General features: G+C 62.1%; 1 protein-coding gene across 1 annotated transcript; it reads left to right on the top strand.

Moving 5' to 3' along the window:
- The first annotated feature begins 11,324 nt into the window (after positions 1-11,324).
- OTOS (otospiralin) lies at positions 11,325-12,209 on the top strand. Its single transcript, XM_052638210.1, has 3 exons — positions 11,325-11,382; positions 11,473-11,499; positions 12,025-12,209. The coding sequence occupies exons 1-3, from the start codon at positions 11,325-11,327 to the stop codon at positions 12,207-12,209; spliced, it is 270 nt and encodes an 89-aa protein (XP_052494170.1).
- The last annotated feature ends 1,754 nt before the right edge of the window (positions 12,210-13,963 follow it).

Here is a 13,963-nt window from a genome sequence, read left to right as displayed (position 1 = left end):
CCTCCCCAGTCTCACAGCCTGTCAGAGGTCGGGCCAGACCCAAGACCGTCTGAGCCCAGGCTCTGACCGCTGGACCAGTCTGCCTCAGGAGCCTCCCTCCCACAGGTCGGGTTGGCAGGACGCATGGTCTTCACGGTCCACCCTGAGCTTGTCCCTGCCCGAGGCCCGGGAGCCACCCCTCCGGAGCGTGAGTCCTTCCAGCCAGCCTGGAGGGGCGGGGGCCGAGCCATGGGGCTGCAGAGACGTGTGCGGGCCTCCGGGAGGGGGGACTCAGCCGTCCTTCCCGCTCTGCGATGCCCCCTCCCCGCCCACCTCCCACAGCGCTGTTGGACCCTGGCGCAGAAGCTGGCCCAGAGGCTCGGGTGAGGGCACTGACGCTGGCTGGGAGCCCCCTGTGTGCGGGGACCCTCCCCTCCGGCCCCTCACAGCCCTTTGGCCTCAGCGCCCAAGGCACCATTTCACAGATGAGGGAACCGGGGTCCCATGGCTGGGGGTGGGGGCACGCAGGAAGGCCCAGAAGCCAAGGTGCCCTCCCCGTCACGAGCCGCCTGTGGTCTGGGGTGAGCAGCTGGGTGTCCGAGGCCTGGCCGAGGCGGGAGGGCGTGCGTGGCTACGCCTCCGGCAAAGGCCCCAGCCCAAGGGCCCTCCCCATTTCCCAGGTCTTGGAGGGAGGTGCAGCTTTCCAGGGGGCAACCCTGGGGGGCCGGGCCAGGCACCCTGGGCAGGGGCGACCCTGAGAGCTGGCCTTGGACCCCCCTAAGGAACCAGGCTCACCCCAGACCCTGGACGGGAAAAGGTCTGGAAAGAAGCAGACAGCGACACTCCAGGGGCTGGAACACTCCGGGGCCTGGACGGGTTACCTTGTGAGAGAGGGGCCTCAGGAGGGCCAGTCTGCAGTCTGTGGTCAGAGCAGGACAGGGCACCTCGCGGGAGTGAGGGACAGCAAGGCTCAGGCCGAGCTCTCCCCAGGGGCGGGGGGCTCCTCACGCTCTGTCTCCCATTTCAAAACAGAAGTGGGCCCCTGGGCTGCACGGTGGGCCTGGGCAACACAGGACACCTGCCTCGAGGGCCTGGAGCCTGCAAGGTGGGGATGGGGCACCCCACACATGCACTCCCTGGCTGGCACTGCCTCCCAGACCTCACCTGCCTGCCTTGCTTTCCCGGGAGATGAGGGGGAGGGCGGAGGAGTCTCACTCAGCCGAGGGCTAGTGGCTGAGGCCGCTGGCCCGCCCCAGACGCAGAAGGCAGACCCACGAAAGTAAAGGGAGGCTGTGCCCTCGGGGTGTTTGATGACGAGCGAGGGCGCTGGTGCAAGGGGTGGGGTGGCGGGGTGCTGGGACTGGCCTGCCACGTAGGTGGTGAGCAGGGCTGAGCACGTGTGGTCAGTGAGCTGTGCCCCCCCATTGACTGCCCATGACCTTAGTGAACGTGGATAAAACAATAGCAGAGCTCTGAAACCCTCCACTTTGTAATATACCCTCCAGCCCAGCCCTCCAGCCCTTCCCACAGCCCCTCTGCCTTCCCGAGCTCCCCGCCATCTCCCACAGCCTGCCAGCCCTGGAGGAGGGCCAGACACCCTCACACCTGGCAAAGAAGCCAGCCAGTTTCCATGTCATGCCAGTCTCCTCCTCACTGTATTACTGGAAACGCGTCAGGGATCCGGGGCTCGTGGGCATAGGTGAAGGGCTCGCATATGCTCACCGGACCCTCCAATGAGCCAGTAGACCCAGCGGCACTGGGGGCCCCTGAAACGAGGAGCACGTGCCACGCGACCCGGCTCCTCTCCCGGGGTCCATGGTCACCTCCCCGGGGACAGGATCTGCGGGAAGGGGACCCCACCCACTGGGCTCCGGCCCACCCCCCACCCCCTAGCTGGATGACAGCCCTGTGTGCCCTCCTGGTCCCACCCTTTCCTGCTGGGCGTGCCCACCCAGGCCCCAGGGCCCACCGTGCACCCCTGTGGGGCAGGAGGTCTGGAGAGCAGCGATCTGGGGCAAGCTGTGGAAGGGATGCCCGGCGACAAGGCAGGCCCTGCTCCCCGTCCTTGGACCCTGCTGCTCCCCACTCCCCAAACCACAGGGTGCCCCGAGTGTGATCACCTTGGTCCCCTTACTCTCCCCAGCTTTGCGCACGGACCCCTGGCCTGGCCTGGACCACCCTCCTCTCCACCCACCTTGTCCAGCTTCCTTCTCCTGCCCGATTCTCACCTGGGTCCCGGGAAAATCCCTCTGTCCTCCAGCCCTGGGGAGGCAGGACTTCCCCCCATCCCGCACCCTCTGCCTGCAGAGAACAGGTGGGCCGTGCAAGCTGCGGACCCGGCGGAGGGGCACTAGATGGGGGAGGCATGCATGGCCATAGAGGGCTGGAGTGTGCCTGCCCCATAGCCCCCCAAACCCCTCCCTCCAGGATGTCCAGTGGACGGACACTCGCCCCTCTGATGCTGGATCCCCCCGAGGGCTGTGAGCCAGACTCTACCGGCAGCTTTCTGACTGTGAGGGGCTAAGAGCCTGGGAGACGAGGGGCTGGGGAGGGCAGGGGCATCGATCCGGGCCAGCGGAGGGGCCTCCTCCCTGCCTGAGGACCTCGTGGGCTCCTCCTGCCCCTGGGGGAGGCGAGCCGGGACCCCGCGGTGCTGGCCGCAGCTGACAGTGAGTAACTGCCCGGGAGCTGCTGTCCTTCTGCTCCGGTCAGTCTCAGGAACACTTCGGCTGTCGTCCCGAAGCCAGGGGTTAAAAGACCCTCTGGCCTCCTTGTGGACAGAGCCCGAGGACACTGGGCCCAGAGCTACTGCAGGAGGCCATGAGCCGCACCTAGAGGGCCAACGGGCCAGATGGCTCTGCCAGGGCAGCAGCTCCCGACACCCAGGGGCCTCAGAGGACCGGCGGCATTGTGGCCCCCGCGAGCAGGCTGGACAGGTGGGGGCCCACGGCCACGCTTCTGAAGGAGGCCGCCCGCCGGGGGGATGGTGTGCCTGTGGTCAGGCTGATGGCCGGCAGGGGACGGAGGGCGTTCTGACCCTAAGGAGGGGCTGCCCGGGGCCTCCATCATTCACAGTGCACCCCAGGCGGTCCCCAGCTCTGAGCGCCTCAGTTTTCTCCCCAGTAAGTGGGGGCGAGAGGGGCGGCTCTGGCTGCACCAGGAGGCGAGGCTGTCTGCGAATGGTCCGCGCAGGGACCCGGCACAGAGGGTGCCAAAAGACGCCAGGCCCTCAGCAGAGGCCACAGGCTCCATGCCACCCTCCACCAGGGATAGGGTCACCTGAGTGAGCGTCCTGTTATCACGCGAGGCGGTGACCGGGCGTCCTGGAGGCTCACCGTGCGCTCTGGCACACAGACCGCTGCCTGACTTGCCGCGAGGGCAGTGTAGACCTGACTTGGCTCTGGTCCAGCCTCGGGGGCTGCACTGTGTCCTCTGGGGGTGTCCGTGCTGGGGGGATGAGGAGCACACAGGCCTGGGCAGCCCCCAGCCCACCTCCCCTGCTCAGCCCTAGCCAGAGTGCCCAGCTGCGCCCAGGCCTCTCCTGCCGCTAACCCCCCACCGCCCCATGCTTCTCAGAGACCCCAGGAGCCCAGTGGACACCTGGCACCTGGAGTGGGGGGTTGGCCCCAGGGCGGCCCCAACCCGTAATATGCAAAACCCCGATCAGTGCTTCCTCCGGTCTAAGGTCTCGGGAGCCCCGGGCGGGCAGCGGGTCGTCCCTGTTCCAGCTTTGCCCAGATGCCTGCCTCTGTCCCCCGGACCACGACCCCGAACCATGTCCCAGACAGGGAGTGCTGGCCACGCCCACTCCAGGACGATGCTGGTGGGGCTCCCTCAGGCGCTCCCGGTACGCTGGCAGGAGGAGTGGGCAGCCCTTTGTCCGGCGTCTCCGGTCGCTCCCACAGGTGGGGACCAGGGGCCCCTGTCTCCAAGGCCTTTAATCCCATACAACCAGGGCCTCACCTATGGCCTGGACACAAGTCCACCTCCATCACGGAGCTGAGGCCCTGAGGCCTTCTCGGGGAGCATCTCCAGGAGGACGGGCCTGGTGCTCAGGAGCCTCGGAGGCCAGGGAACACAGCCTGTCCAGCGTGCGTGCGTCACAGGCCCCTGGCACAGCTCACATCTAATGTGGATGCTTCTCTCCAAGTCAGAGGCATCCTGGGAGCTTGAGGCATGGCCTCCCATGTCCCCGTCCTGGCCCCGCTGTCCCTAGGCTCCTATGAGAGGGGGGGGCTCTTCCAGCACGGTCCAGCCCACCTTTCCGGCCCTATCAGGTTCTCTCCATGGTGAAGTGAGCTGGGTCAGCCCTCGACAGCTGCGGAGACTCTGGGCGTCCAGGGCCCGAGGCTCGGGGCTGCAGGCCAGCTGCCACTTGTGTGCCGTCCTTGTGATCCTCCAGGAGGAAGCAGCTCGGAAAAGACCCTCTGGCGTCTGCTCCGCCTCCAGGGCGGGACTCCCCACTGCCTGCCTGAGTCCAGAGTCCTGGCTCCTGGGCAGAGCCTGGGCTTGGCGCTGCGGGCAAGGCAGGGCCTGAGCTTGGCAGGATTGTCGTTTCCACAAATACAAATACAGGCCCAGGTAGACCAGAATCTCAAATAATCAATGAGTACCTTTTAGTACTGGGGCGTCCTGCATTTTTCCGCCCACCCTGGGCTACTGCAAGCTCCCACTGTCCGGCCTCCCTCCCCCCCAGGCCAGGGTCCCCTGGGCTCAGGAGAAGGCTTCTCACGGAATGAACTGGGGCCTGGCCAGAAACACTCACAGACTCCCTAAAAGCAGGAATGACTTTCAGGGAGAGTCACGTGGGCCTTTTAGGCATTTAACTTCCAAATCTCAGCTGGGCTCTGCTGTCCATGGATTCCAGTGGGCCTGGCGCCCCCTGCAGCCCACTCCAGGGACACATCCTCCGCAGTGTCTGGCGTGGGATCCCTCGGAGCGCAGGGACAGTCCGGGTTCCAGCCTTCCAGCGCCCTGGGTCCATGTCCACCTGGACGTAGTTTCCGGCAGTGTCTACCTCGAGTGGGCCTTTCCAAGGCAACTGAGTCTCAATCCCCTAAACTCTGTTCCCGTTCATTAGATGTCACGTTGAATTACAAATCCTTTTCTTAGAATGACCAGTACAATCAGAGGCTGTGGGTGCGGGAACAAATAGGTGAGGGTGAGAGGCGCCCTTCCCCCTTGCAGGAGCTGGGGGCGTGCGCTTCTGGAGGGGTCCTGGGACGGAATGAGGGCTGCACGGGGACCGCCAGCTGAGTGGCCGCAGGCCCGGGCTCTGAGCAGGTGAGCCCGGCGTGGCTCTGACCCCCCAGGTGCTGAACCTGCACCCTCCCCAACCCCACCCACCAGACACCCGGAGACTCAGGAGCCGCAGGCTCAGAAAGGAAGTCCGCTTAGCAGGGGGCTAGCGTCACCCGCTGGGACCATGCACGTGGGACAGAGTGACTGGGCCGTGAGCGAACCCCCTCCCAGTGCTGAGGCAGAGGGCACACTCCTGGGGTACCTGGAGGTGGGCTGTCCACAGGGGCCCTGCGAGCCCCTGAGCAGCCAGGGCTGAGACTCCCCGAAGCAGATCAAGACCTCGATTGGCTTGCGTCGGGACAGCTGCAAGGACCGTGACCCGGGCGCCGTCGGGTCCTTCCCGGAGACCCAGGTGGGCAGCCACGCCTGGTGTGCCCGAGTCGGACGGCAGGGGGCGCCCCGAGACCGCCTGATGGCAGCGACCGGCTAGCCTCACCTGGTGCAGGTGGAGCGCGGAGGAGGAAGGCTCCCAGGTGAGACCCCTGAGCCCCCCAGCCCCTCACGCCCTTCTCTCTGCCCAGTGAGCCCAGGAGGCAGATGGGTGGCTTCTGTCCACTTCCTCCAGGAGGGCCTGCAACCAGAACTGCTTCTCAAGGCAGGCGGGTGGGGGGACCTTCAAAGGTCCTGTGCAGGCGGAGGTGGACATAGTCAACCAGGCTTCAGAGATTTCACTGCTGCGACTTGGGCCCTATCCCTGACCCATTACACTAGCGTGCCCCCCAGGAGAATGGGGGCTGGAAATGCTGCCTATTTACAAGGCTGCAGGTGGTCCCCATGAGTTACCAGGGTCGAGGGCTTCTTTGGCAGCAGCTTTCAAAGCCTGGTGTGGACCTGCTCGGCACCCCTGGTGAATGGATCGAGGTGCAGAGTCCTGGGCCCGCCCCTGATCTCTAGAATCAGAACTCTGAGAGGCAGGGCCCGGGAGGGTGCATTCTGCCACGTCCCCTTGGCTACTCTGACGCTGTCCGGGTGGACAGCCAGCTCGGGCCTCCTTGCTCCATGTGCTCTGGAGCCCTAGCATGGACACCTCCTGGGGAGTCGCAGGCTCTGTCCCCCCACCTGCTGAATCACAGCTGCGCTCTGTTCAGGGTCCCAGGCCATGTGAGAACCAGGGCTCTGGTCCCACCGAACAAGAGCCGAACATGGCTGGGGGAGCACAGCCCTCGCAAGGGTCACTGTGGGAAGGCTACCGGCTGAGGGGCCAGAGGAGCGGGCCCCAGTGGGGATCTGCAGGTGCGGTCCTCCGGGTGGGACCCTCCAGGTCAAGCCCTCCAGGTGGGTCCAGGAGGCTCTGTGCCCAGGCCAGCAGGGGAGAGTAGCTTGAGGAGCTCAGGAGGTGAGAAAAGGTGTGGGGGGACCTGGGGGTGGTTATGGGAGACCTGGACGGTTGGCCCAGGCCAGCAGGTCAGAATGCTAAGCAACAGGGAGTGACTGGTGGTGGGTTTTTATTTTTTTAAAGATTTTTCCCCTTTATAAAAGTAAACAAATTTATAGTTATCGAAAGGGAAAGAGTGGAAGAGAGATAACTTAGCCATTTGGGATGAACATATATACACTACTATATATAAAATAATCAACAAGGACCTACTGCATAGCACAGGGGCTCTGCTCAACGCTCTGCAATGATCTGAATGGAAAAAGAATCTGAAAAGGACGAAAGTACAACGGAATCACCTTGCTGCACCCCTGAAATTAACACAACAGTGTAAATCAACCGTGTTGTTTTTGGTTAGTCGCCAAGCCCTGTCTGACTCTTTGCAACCCTGGGGACTGTAGCCACCAGGCTCCTCTGTCCACGTGTTTCTCCAGGCAAGAATACGGGAGCAGGTTGCCATTTCCTTCTCCAGGGAATCTTCCCGACCCAGGGATTGAACCGAGTCTCCTGCACTGGCAGGCGGATTCTTTACCACTGAGCCACCAGTCAACCATACCCCAATATAAAATAAAAGTTAAATTAAAAATAATAAATTAAGGAATATATTATGCCCAGAAAGAAGAAAAAGCATATACCTGTAGCTCCCAGCATCATCGCTGTTCATTGATCGTAGACTTTGTCTACATCGAGTGTTTTTGTTAAGTAAACAGTTGTGAAATAAGTGCTGGTAATTCTATTTCATTTTTTCCTGACAACATAGGGACATTTGGACACCATCTTCACACATGAAATTATTAACGTCGCCACCAAAATCTTGGTCTTCTCTGCTCAGTGAAGCTGAATGAAAAACAGAGAGACAGGGCTTGGAGGAGATAGGAAGGTGGTTTTACTCTCAGCCAGCAGAGAGGGGGACACAGTAGGTTCATGCCTCAAGAACTGTACCTGCCCCCCACCCCACCCGTGAGGAATCTAGGGGCTTGTATAAGGCAAGGGCGCACGGTCCGGAGCCGGCGATGAGGAACCAAGGGGACAGGACCTTGATTCCTTCCTTGTTTGAAGACAGTCATAAACTGGCGTCAGTCACCCAGTAACGGAGTCTGGCAGTGAGGTGGCTCGGCAGCCTTCTCTCTGGTGTGTAGCTACAAGGGGAAGCGGGCTGTAAGGGTAAACACTAGATAGGGGCGCATTCAGCAGAGTCCAGGGAGAAAGTGTGTCTTGTAGCTCCTGCAGCGTTAGGGGGCAGACAAGCAAGCTCAGCCGCAGACACGCAGGGCTGGAGCCCTTAAAGCAGGACTAGGAACGCTCAGGCCTGCTCTCTGTGCTCTTTGCCGTCTTTGTTCTCAGGAAGGGGAAAGAGAAAGCTCATTCCCCTTTCCTTTTCACTACAACATTAGCGACGGACAACATACGGTGATGCTGGCGGCAGGACGGGCTGGTCCTCGCTCCCTGCCCCCCAGCTCTGCCTCAACATCGGGGTCCCAGGCTCACTGAGATGCTGGGCCTTGAAAGCACAGACGCGAGAGCCACACAGAGACCGCTTCCCACGCTCCCTCCAGACTCCACTTCTTCAGCTCCCCCGACACACACACTCCACGTGAGTCCTGCTCCTACATACCACCCCCATCCCAGTAGGCTCCAGGTGGCCCTGTCAGCAGACCAGTGGAGGCAGGAGAGCCGCCCAGGGGACCAGACGGGCCAGGATGGTCTCGAGAGCTGGTTCTCCGGTCTGACGTCAACGCTGCTGTTCCCAGTGGTCAAGGGCCTCCGTCAACCATGGTACCAAGTGCAAAGTCAAGTCCCAGAGTCAAGAGCCTGCAGGAGGTACAGGTGACCCTGAGGTGCAGGTGACTGGGAGGTGCAGGTGACCCCGAGGTGCAGGTGACCCCGAGGTGCAGGTGACCCCAAGTTGCAGGTCACCGGGAGGTGCGGGTGACCCAGGAGGGGTGGGTGACCCCGAGGTGCAGGTGACCAGGAGGAGCAGGTGACCCAGGAGGGGCGGGTGACCCTGAGGTACAGGTGACCCGAGGTGCAGGTGACTGGGAGGTGTGGGTGACCCCAAAGTACAGGTGACCCGAGGTGCAGGTGACTGGGAGGTGTGGGTAATCCTGAGTTGCAGGTCACTGGGAGGTGCGGGTGACCCCGAGGTGCAGGTGACCCCGAGGTGCAGGTGACCGGGAGGTGCGGGTGACCCCAAAGTACAGGTGACCCGAGGTGCAGGTGACTGGGAGGTGTGGGTAATCCCGAGTTGCAGGTCACTGGGAGGTGCGGGTGACCCCGAGGTTCGGGTGACCCCGAGGTGCAGGTGACTGGGAGGTGCGGGTGACCCCGAGGTATGGGTGACCCCGAGGTGCAGGTGACTGGGAGGTATGGGTGTCCCCGAGATGCAGGTGACCCCGAGGTGCCAGTGACCGGGTGGCTGCTGCCCTTTAGTGAGGCTGTGGAGTAAGGCAGCTTCTATGTGTGCTGGAGAATGTGGGAAATGAAAACAGTGAGCTCAGAGCTTAAATTTCCAGCCCAGGAGACAAAGAACCAGGAAACTACGCTGTGCAGAAAAGAGTTAACAGGCGGGCCCACCTGTCCCCTAGAGAGAGCCGCCACCTGCTCAGGAGGGACTCCCGTGAGGCTGGCCCTGGGCTGGAGCTCGGGGAGGGTCCCTGGGGAGGAGGAAGGCCTAGCTGCTTCTAAACATCTGTGCAGAGTGAGGCTTCTGCCAGCTGAGCACTTCCTCTGGGGGTCTGGAACTTTCCTAGGCACAGCTGTCTGTTACCCCCACCCCCACCCCCAGTGAAAGCCCCAGGTGCCACGTGTCTATGGGCTCCTGGGAAGACAGCACCTGCTGGCTGGCTGGCGGCGGGGACGGGGTGTGTGGGCGTGGGGCGGGGCTCTGGAAGCTCACGCCTGGTCCCAGACCTGTCCCCGCCTGCCTCTTCCTCTCACTGACGTCGCTTTGCATCCTTTCTCTGTCCTGAATTTCAGCTGAGTCCTGGGGGCCCCCCCAGCCAATGTGAGGGTGGTCCTGGGGACCCTGATACAGTCAAAGAGTGCCCGGCTGAAGACCCCAGCACAGCTGCCCTAAGAGAATTCCTCTCCTGTAGGCACAACAGAACCCGGGTTTCTAAGAACAAAGCCCAGGGTCCGGTCTGGAGTGTGGCCGCGTGGCAGGAAGGTTGAGCAGACCACCTCTGCTGGTGAAGCTGGGACCGGAACCCCTAAACTCTGCCGGGTCTTCTTTTCAAGAAGACACCCCGTTGCAGGGAAGAGGCCAATTCTGACTCCATGGTGGAACTGTCTGACTTGCTTTCCGTCGCTTTTGTTAGTAGGATCATACAGAATGGGCTGCCTCAGAGAATCCTGCCGCTCCACCTGAGTAAACCAAAGTGCCTTCGTTCAGAACCCAGTCCTCCAGCAGACCGCAGAAAGGAAGAAGTCAACACGCCCCCTGCCTGAGGCTTGCCATTCTAGCAGAAGCTTGCAAGGTTAATGGCCTTTTTACTTTGCTTCTCCCCTCCCCCCATCTCTGATCTATAAAAGAACCTGGCATCCAGACCCTGAAAAGATGGTTATTTTGAGGGGACAGCCTGCTGTCCTCTTGGTCAGCTGGCTTTCCAAATAAAGTCGTTTTCCTTGGCTTAACCCCTCATCTCTCAGCGAGCAGAGCGAGGGTGGCCTTGGTAACAATCCTTCTTCCTTGTCGGGGGATCAGTACCCCACACCTGGGGAACCGTGATGGTCACCCCCTAAGTAGCTGTCTTGCCTGGAGACACTTCATCACTGCAGGGAACCTGGAAGGCGCCGGTCTGGAGACACCCTCCCTTCCTGTCTTCTCTGGGTTCAAGAATGACCTGTGGGCAGAGGCTGCTGGTGGCTCCCCAAGGGTCCCGTCCTGCCTGCATGTCCCTGACACAGCCCTGTGATTGCCCTTTTTCTGAAACCCCATCAGACTTAGGCTGTTTTCCTCCTGGTAGAAAGGAAGTGGTTTATTTTGGGAAACGATGTTGAATTCGGTCCTAAACATCTTCGTTCTGTGCAAAGACAACTTTCTCCCATTTGATCTCTGGATCAGACTCCCAGAAGTGGACAGACTCCTGGCAGTCTGCCAGGGACACAGGAGCCCTCAGTCCTCTGGGCGGGGATGAAATAGTTTGAAGGTTCACGGAGGTGACGTCTCGTCCCTGGCCCTTTATAAAGAGGAGCCTGAGTGCCTGCGGCAGGCGCCCCTCAGGCTGCAGGGCCGGGCGAGAGCAGCTGCAAGGTAACTACCAGGAGGGCAAACACCCGGGTCCGTCCCTAAGTAGTTCAGAGAGATAGGCCACCGCTTCTGAAGCCTGGGCTTAGCCCCAGAAGGACGAGGCCGCTGCCATCAAGAACTCAAGGCCGCTGCCTTGAGGACACTGAGAACTTGTCTTTTTACCGGAGCTGTTTTCCAGGGAGGTGCCCGCCTAGGGGCAGGGGGGAGGCAGGGGTCGGGGGTGGTGGTGGGGGGGAGGGGTGGCAGGGACCCGGGGGTGGTGGTGGGGTGGGGTGGGGTGGGGAGGCGGGGGTCCCGGGGCAGCGGAGGGGCGGGGTTGGGGGGGAGGTGGGGGCCCGGGGCCCAGGGCCCGGGTGGTCTCACCCGTCTGGCTTCCTCTGGCTGCAGGTGGGCCTGCGCGCATCGATCGCCCTGGGGAAGATGCTGGCCCACCTGCTGCCCGGGCTGGCGCTGTGCCTCCTGCTGGCGCCTCTGGCAGGTGGGGGCCGCCTGCTGTCCTGTGCTGTCCCGGTGGGTGGTGCGGTCCTGCCTGGGCACCTCGGGGTGACTGCTCTCCCTTCCCTCGCAGGGGCCAAGCCGGTGCAGGAGGAGGGAGGTACCGTGCTGCTCTCGTCTCTGGCCTTGGGGGTGGTGTGGGTCCTGTTTCTGGTCTTGGGTGCCCAGTCCCGGCAGAAGGGGGGGCCGGGTGGCAGTCGGCCTCTGGCCCAAGCTGGTGAAGCGGAAGCCCTGGGCCAGCTGGAGGTCGAGCCCCAGAGGGAGAGGGACTGGAGCCTCTTCCCTGGGGACACACCAGGCAGGAGGGACCCCCTGCGCCCCCCAGGACCAGGCATGCCCACCTCAGACTCCCCATCTCGGGGCAGAGCGTCCAGGCCTGGGGGCCAGGGTCTCCTCTGGGTCCTCCCCCGGAAACCCCCACATCCCACCACGGTGTTTCCACCTGCTCAGTGTCTCCAGGACGACGGGGCCAGACACTCCCTCCCTTGGCCGCGCTCCCCTCCTCCGCCCCCAGCCAGGGGCTCAGAGGGGCAGGGTCGACTCAGCCCACTCCTGGGATGATCAGGCCCTGCGCCCCTGGGCACTGTGGGCTGGCCCAGCCCCTGAGCCGGGTGCCTCCCTCCAGACCCCTATGCCGAGCTGCCGGCTATGCCCTACTGGCCTTTCTCCGCGTCTGACTTCTGGAACTACGTGCAGCACTTCCAGGCCCTGGGGGCCTACCCCCAGCTGGAGGACATGGCCCGCACCTTCTTCGCCCACTTCCCCCTGGGGACCACCCTGGGCTTCCACGTCCCCTACAGGGAGGAGTGAGCATCTGGGCCAGGGGCCCCCCGCCCCACGGGAGCTGGGCGGCCTCGTCCTCAATAAACTCCTGACTTAGGTGCACCATACCCCCGGTGGGTCTTGGTTTTCTTTGGAGAAGTGGCTCCACTCAGCCCCTCTTCCTCTTGCTCGATGAACCAGCCTGGCCCGTCTTGACCGGCAGGGAGCTCAGACAATAGGCTCTGTCCACGGAACACCAGCTGCGATTCTCCCCCATCCTTCCGCTGAACCTAGGAGGGGCCCTGGAATGCAGGTGGGGAAACTGAGGCACACAGACACCAGGTAACTGCCTGGCTTGTTGACAGAACCCAGATCCTGTCCAGGCAGGCTTGCCCTAGGGCCCCCGCCTTTGGCCACCGAGCCGGGCAGCGAGCAGACCTGCAGTGGCCACCCTGGGCTGGAGGACTTGCCCAGGCACCACCCGTCATGCTGAGCTCACCCTGGGGCAGCTGGTCTTTGAGGATCTGCAGGGGCTTGGGCGCTGGGTCTGCAAGCAGAAGGCCCCCAGAATGTGACCGCCGGCGCTGCAGGCTCAGGGACTCAGGGGTGGGGGGAGTGGGCTGCCCATCCTGGGCACCGAGGAGCGGAAGGCCACACAGACAGCACGGACAGGGTGTCAGGGACTGCGCTCCTGCCCTGGGACAGCTGCTCTATGGTGGGGACCCCACCGCCCAGGTGCAAGAGCTGCAAGTCACACTTGGTCAGATGGTGAAGCAGTTGGTTTCCTGGGCTGCAGCCAGCTTTTGTTTCACAGTGAAACAACAGAAAGCGCTTACTATCGCCTTTCGCTGTTGTTCAGCTGCTAAGTCGTGTCTGACTCTTCTGTGACTCCATGAACTGCAGCCCGCCAGGGTCCTCTGCTCACGGGATTTCCCAGGCAAGAATACTGGAGTGGGATGCCATTTCCTTCTCCAGGGGATCTTCCAGACCCAGGGATCAAACCTGAATCTCCTGCGTTCGCAGCTGGATTCTTTACCTGGAGCCATCTGGGAAGCTCATTTAACTTTAGACACCAGTTTTTGTGCTAGCATTTAACCACAGAGACTAGCACACGTAATAAGAATTGTGTAAGGCCTCGGGAAGCTTGTGTGCTGTGTGCTATGTTCGGGGGAAATATGTGATAGAAATGAATTTATCCTTGTGCAGTTTCAAGGTCTGCAGACTGCCTTGTGCAGTTTCAAGGCCTGCCCTTTAGCGTATGAAGCAGGAAGGTCACTCTGAGAGTTGTCTCCCCACCTCTGGCACAGACACCAGGCCAGGTGGGGAAGGGCCCTGGAAGGGTGAGGTGGGGGAGGTGGCCACGGTGCCCAGGCGGCGGCCTCGAGAGCCACCTCCTGGCTCCAGGTGTCCAGCAAGGCTTCTTGCCCTCCCCTCTGCTCCACCTCTTGTGGTCACGGGCAGCTTCCTTTCCAGTGCCCCAGCTTAAATTCTCAAGAGAAAGAGTCTATTGGCCTAGCCAGTCCATTTGGGAGAAACCAATACATGCTTTGTTTTTTCTCCCCTCAAGCTAGTTTGAAATTGGTTTCTGTAAATTAACTGCAGACACACAAAAATTCCTGGCTCCTGTGATAGCCCACCTGTGGCAACTGGGCCTCAACCAAACACACCAGACAAAAGGCACCTTCTCCCCTCTGGACAGCAGGCTTCCCTTGGCATTGACCTGTGTGTTAATTCATGAGTGTGTGTGTGTGTGTGTGTGTGTTTCTGTGCGCGCGCGCACACACTCCCCCCTGGGGACCACC

Source organism: Budorcas taxicolor, chromosome 3 (genome assembly GCF_023091745.1).
Source record: "Budorcas taxicolor isolate Tak-1 chromosome 3, Takin1.1, whole genome shotgun sequence".
Classification (NCBI taxonomy): domain Eukaryota; kingdom Metazoa; phylum Chordata; class Mammalia; order Artiodactyla; family Bovidae; genus Budorcas; species Budorcas taxicolor.
The sequence above is the reverse complement of the archived record's forward strand: the minus strand, read 5'-3'. Positions and strand labels throughout refer to the sequence as shown.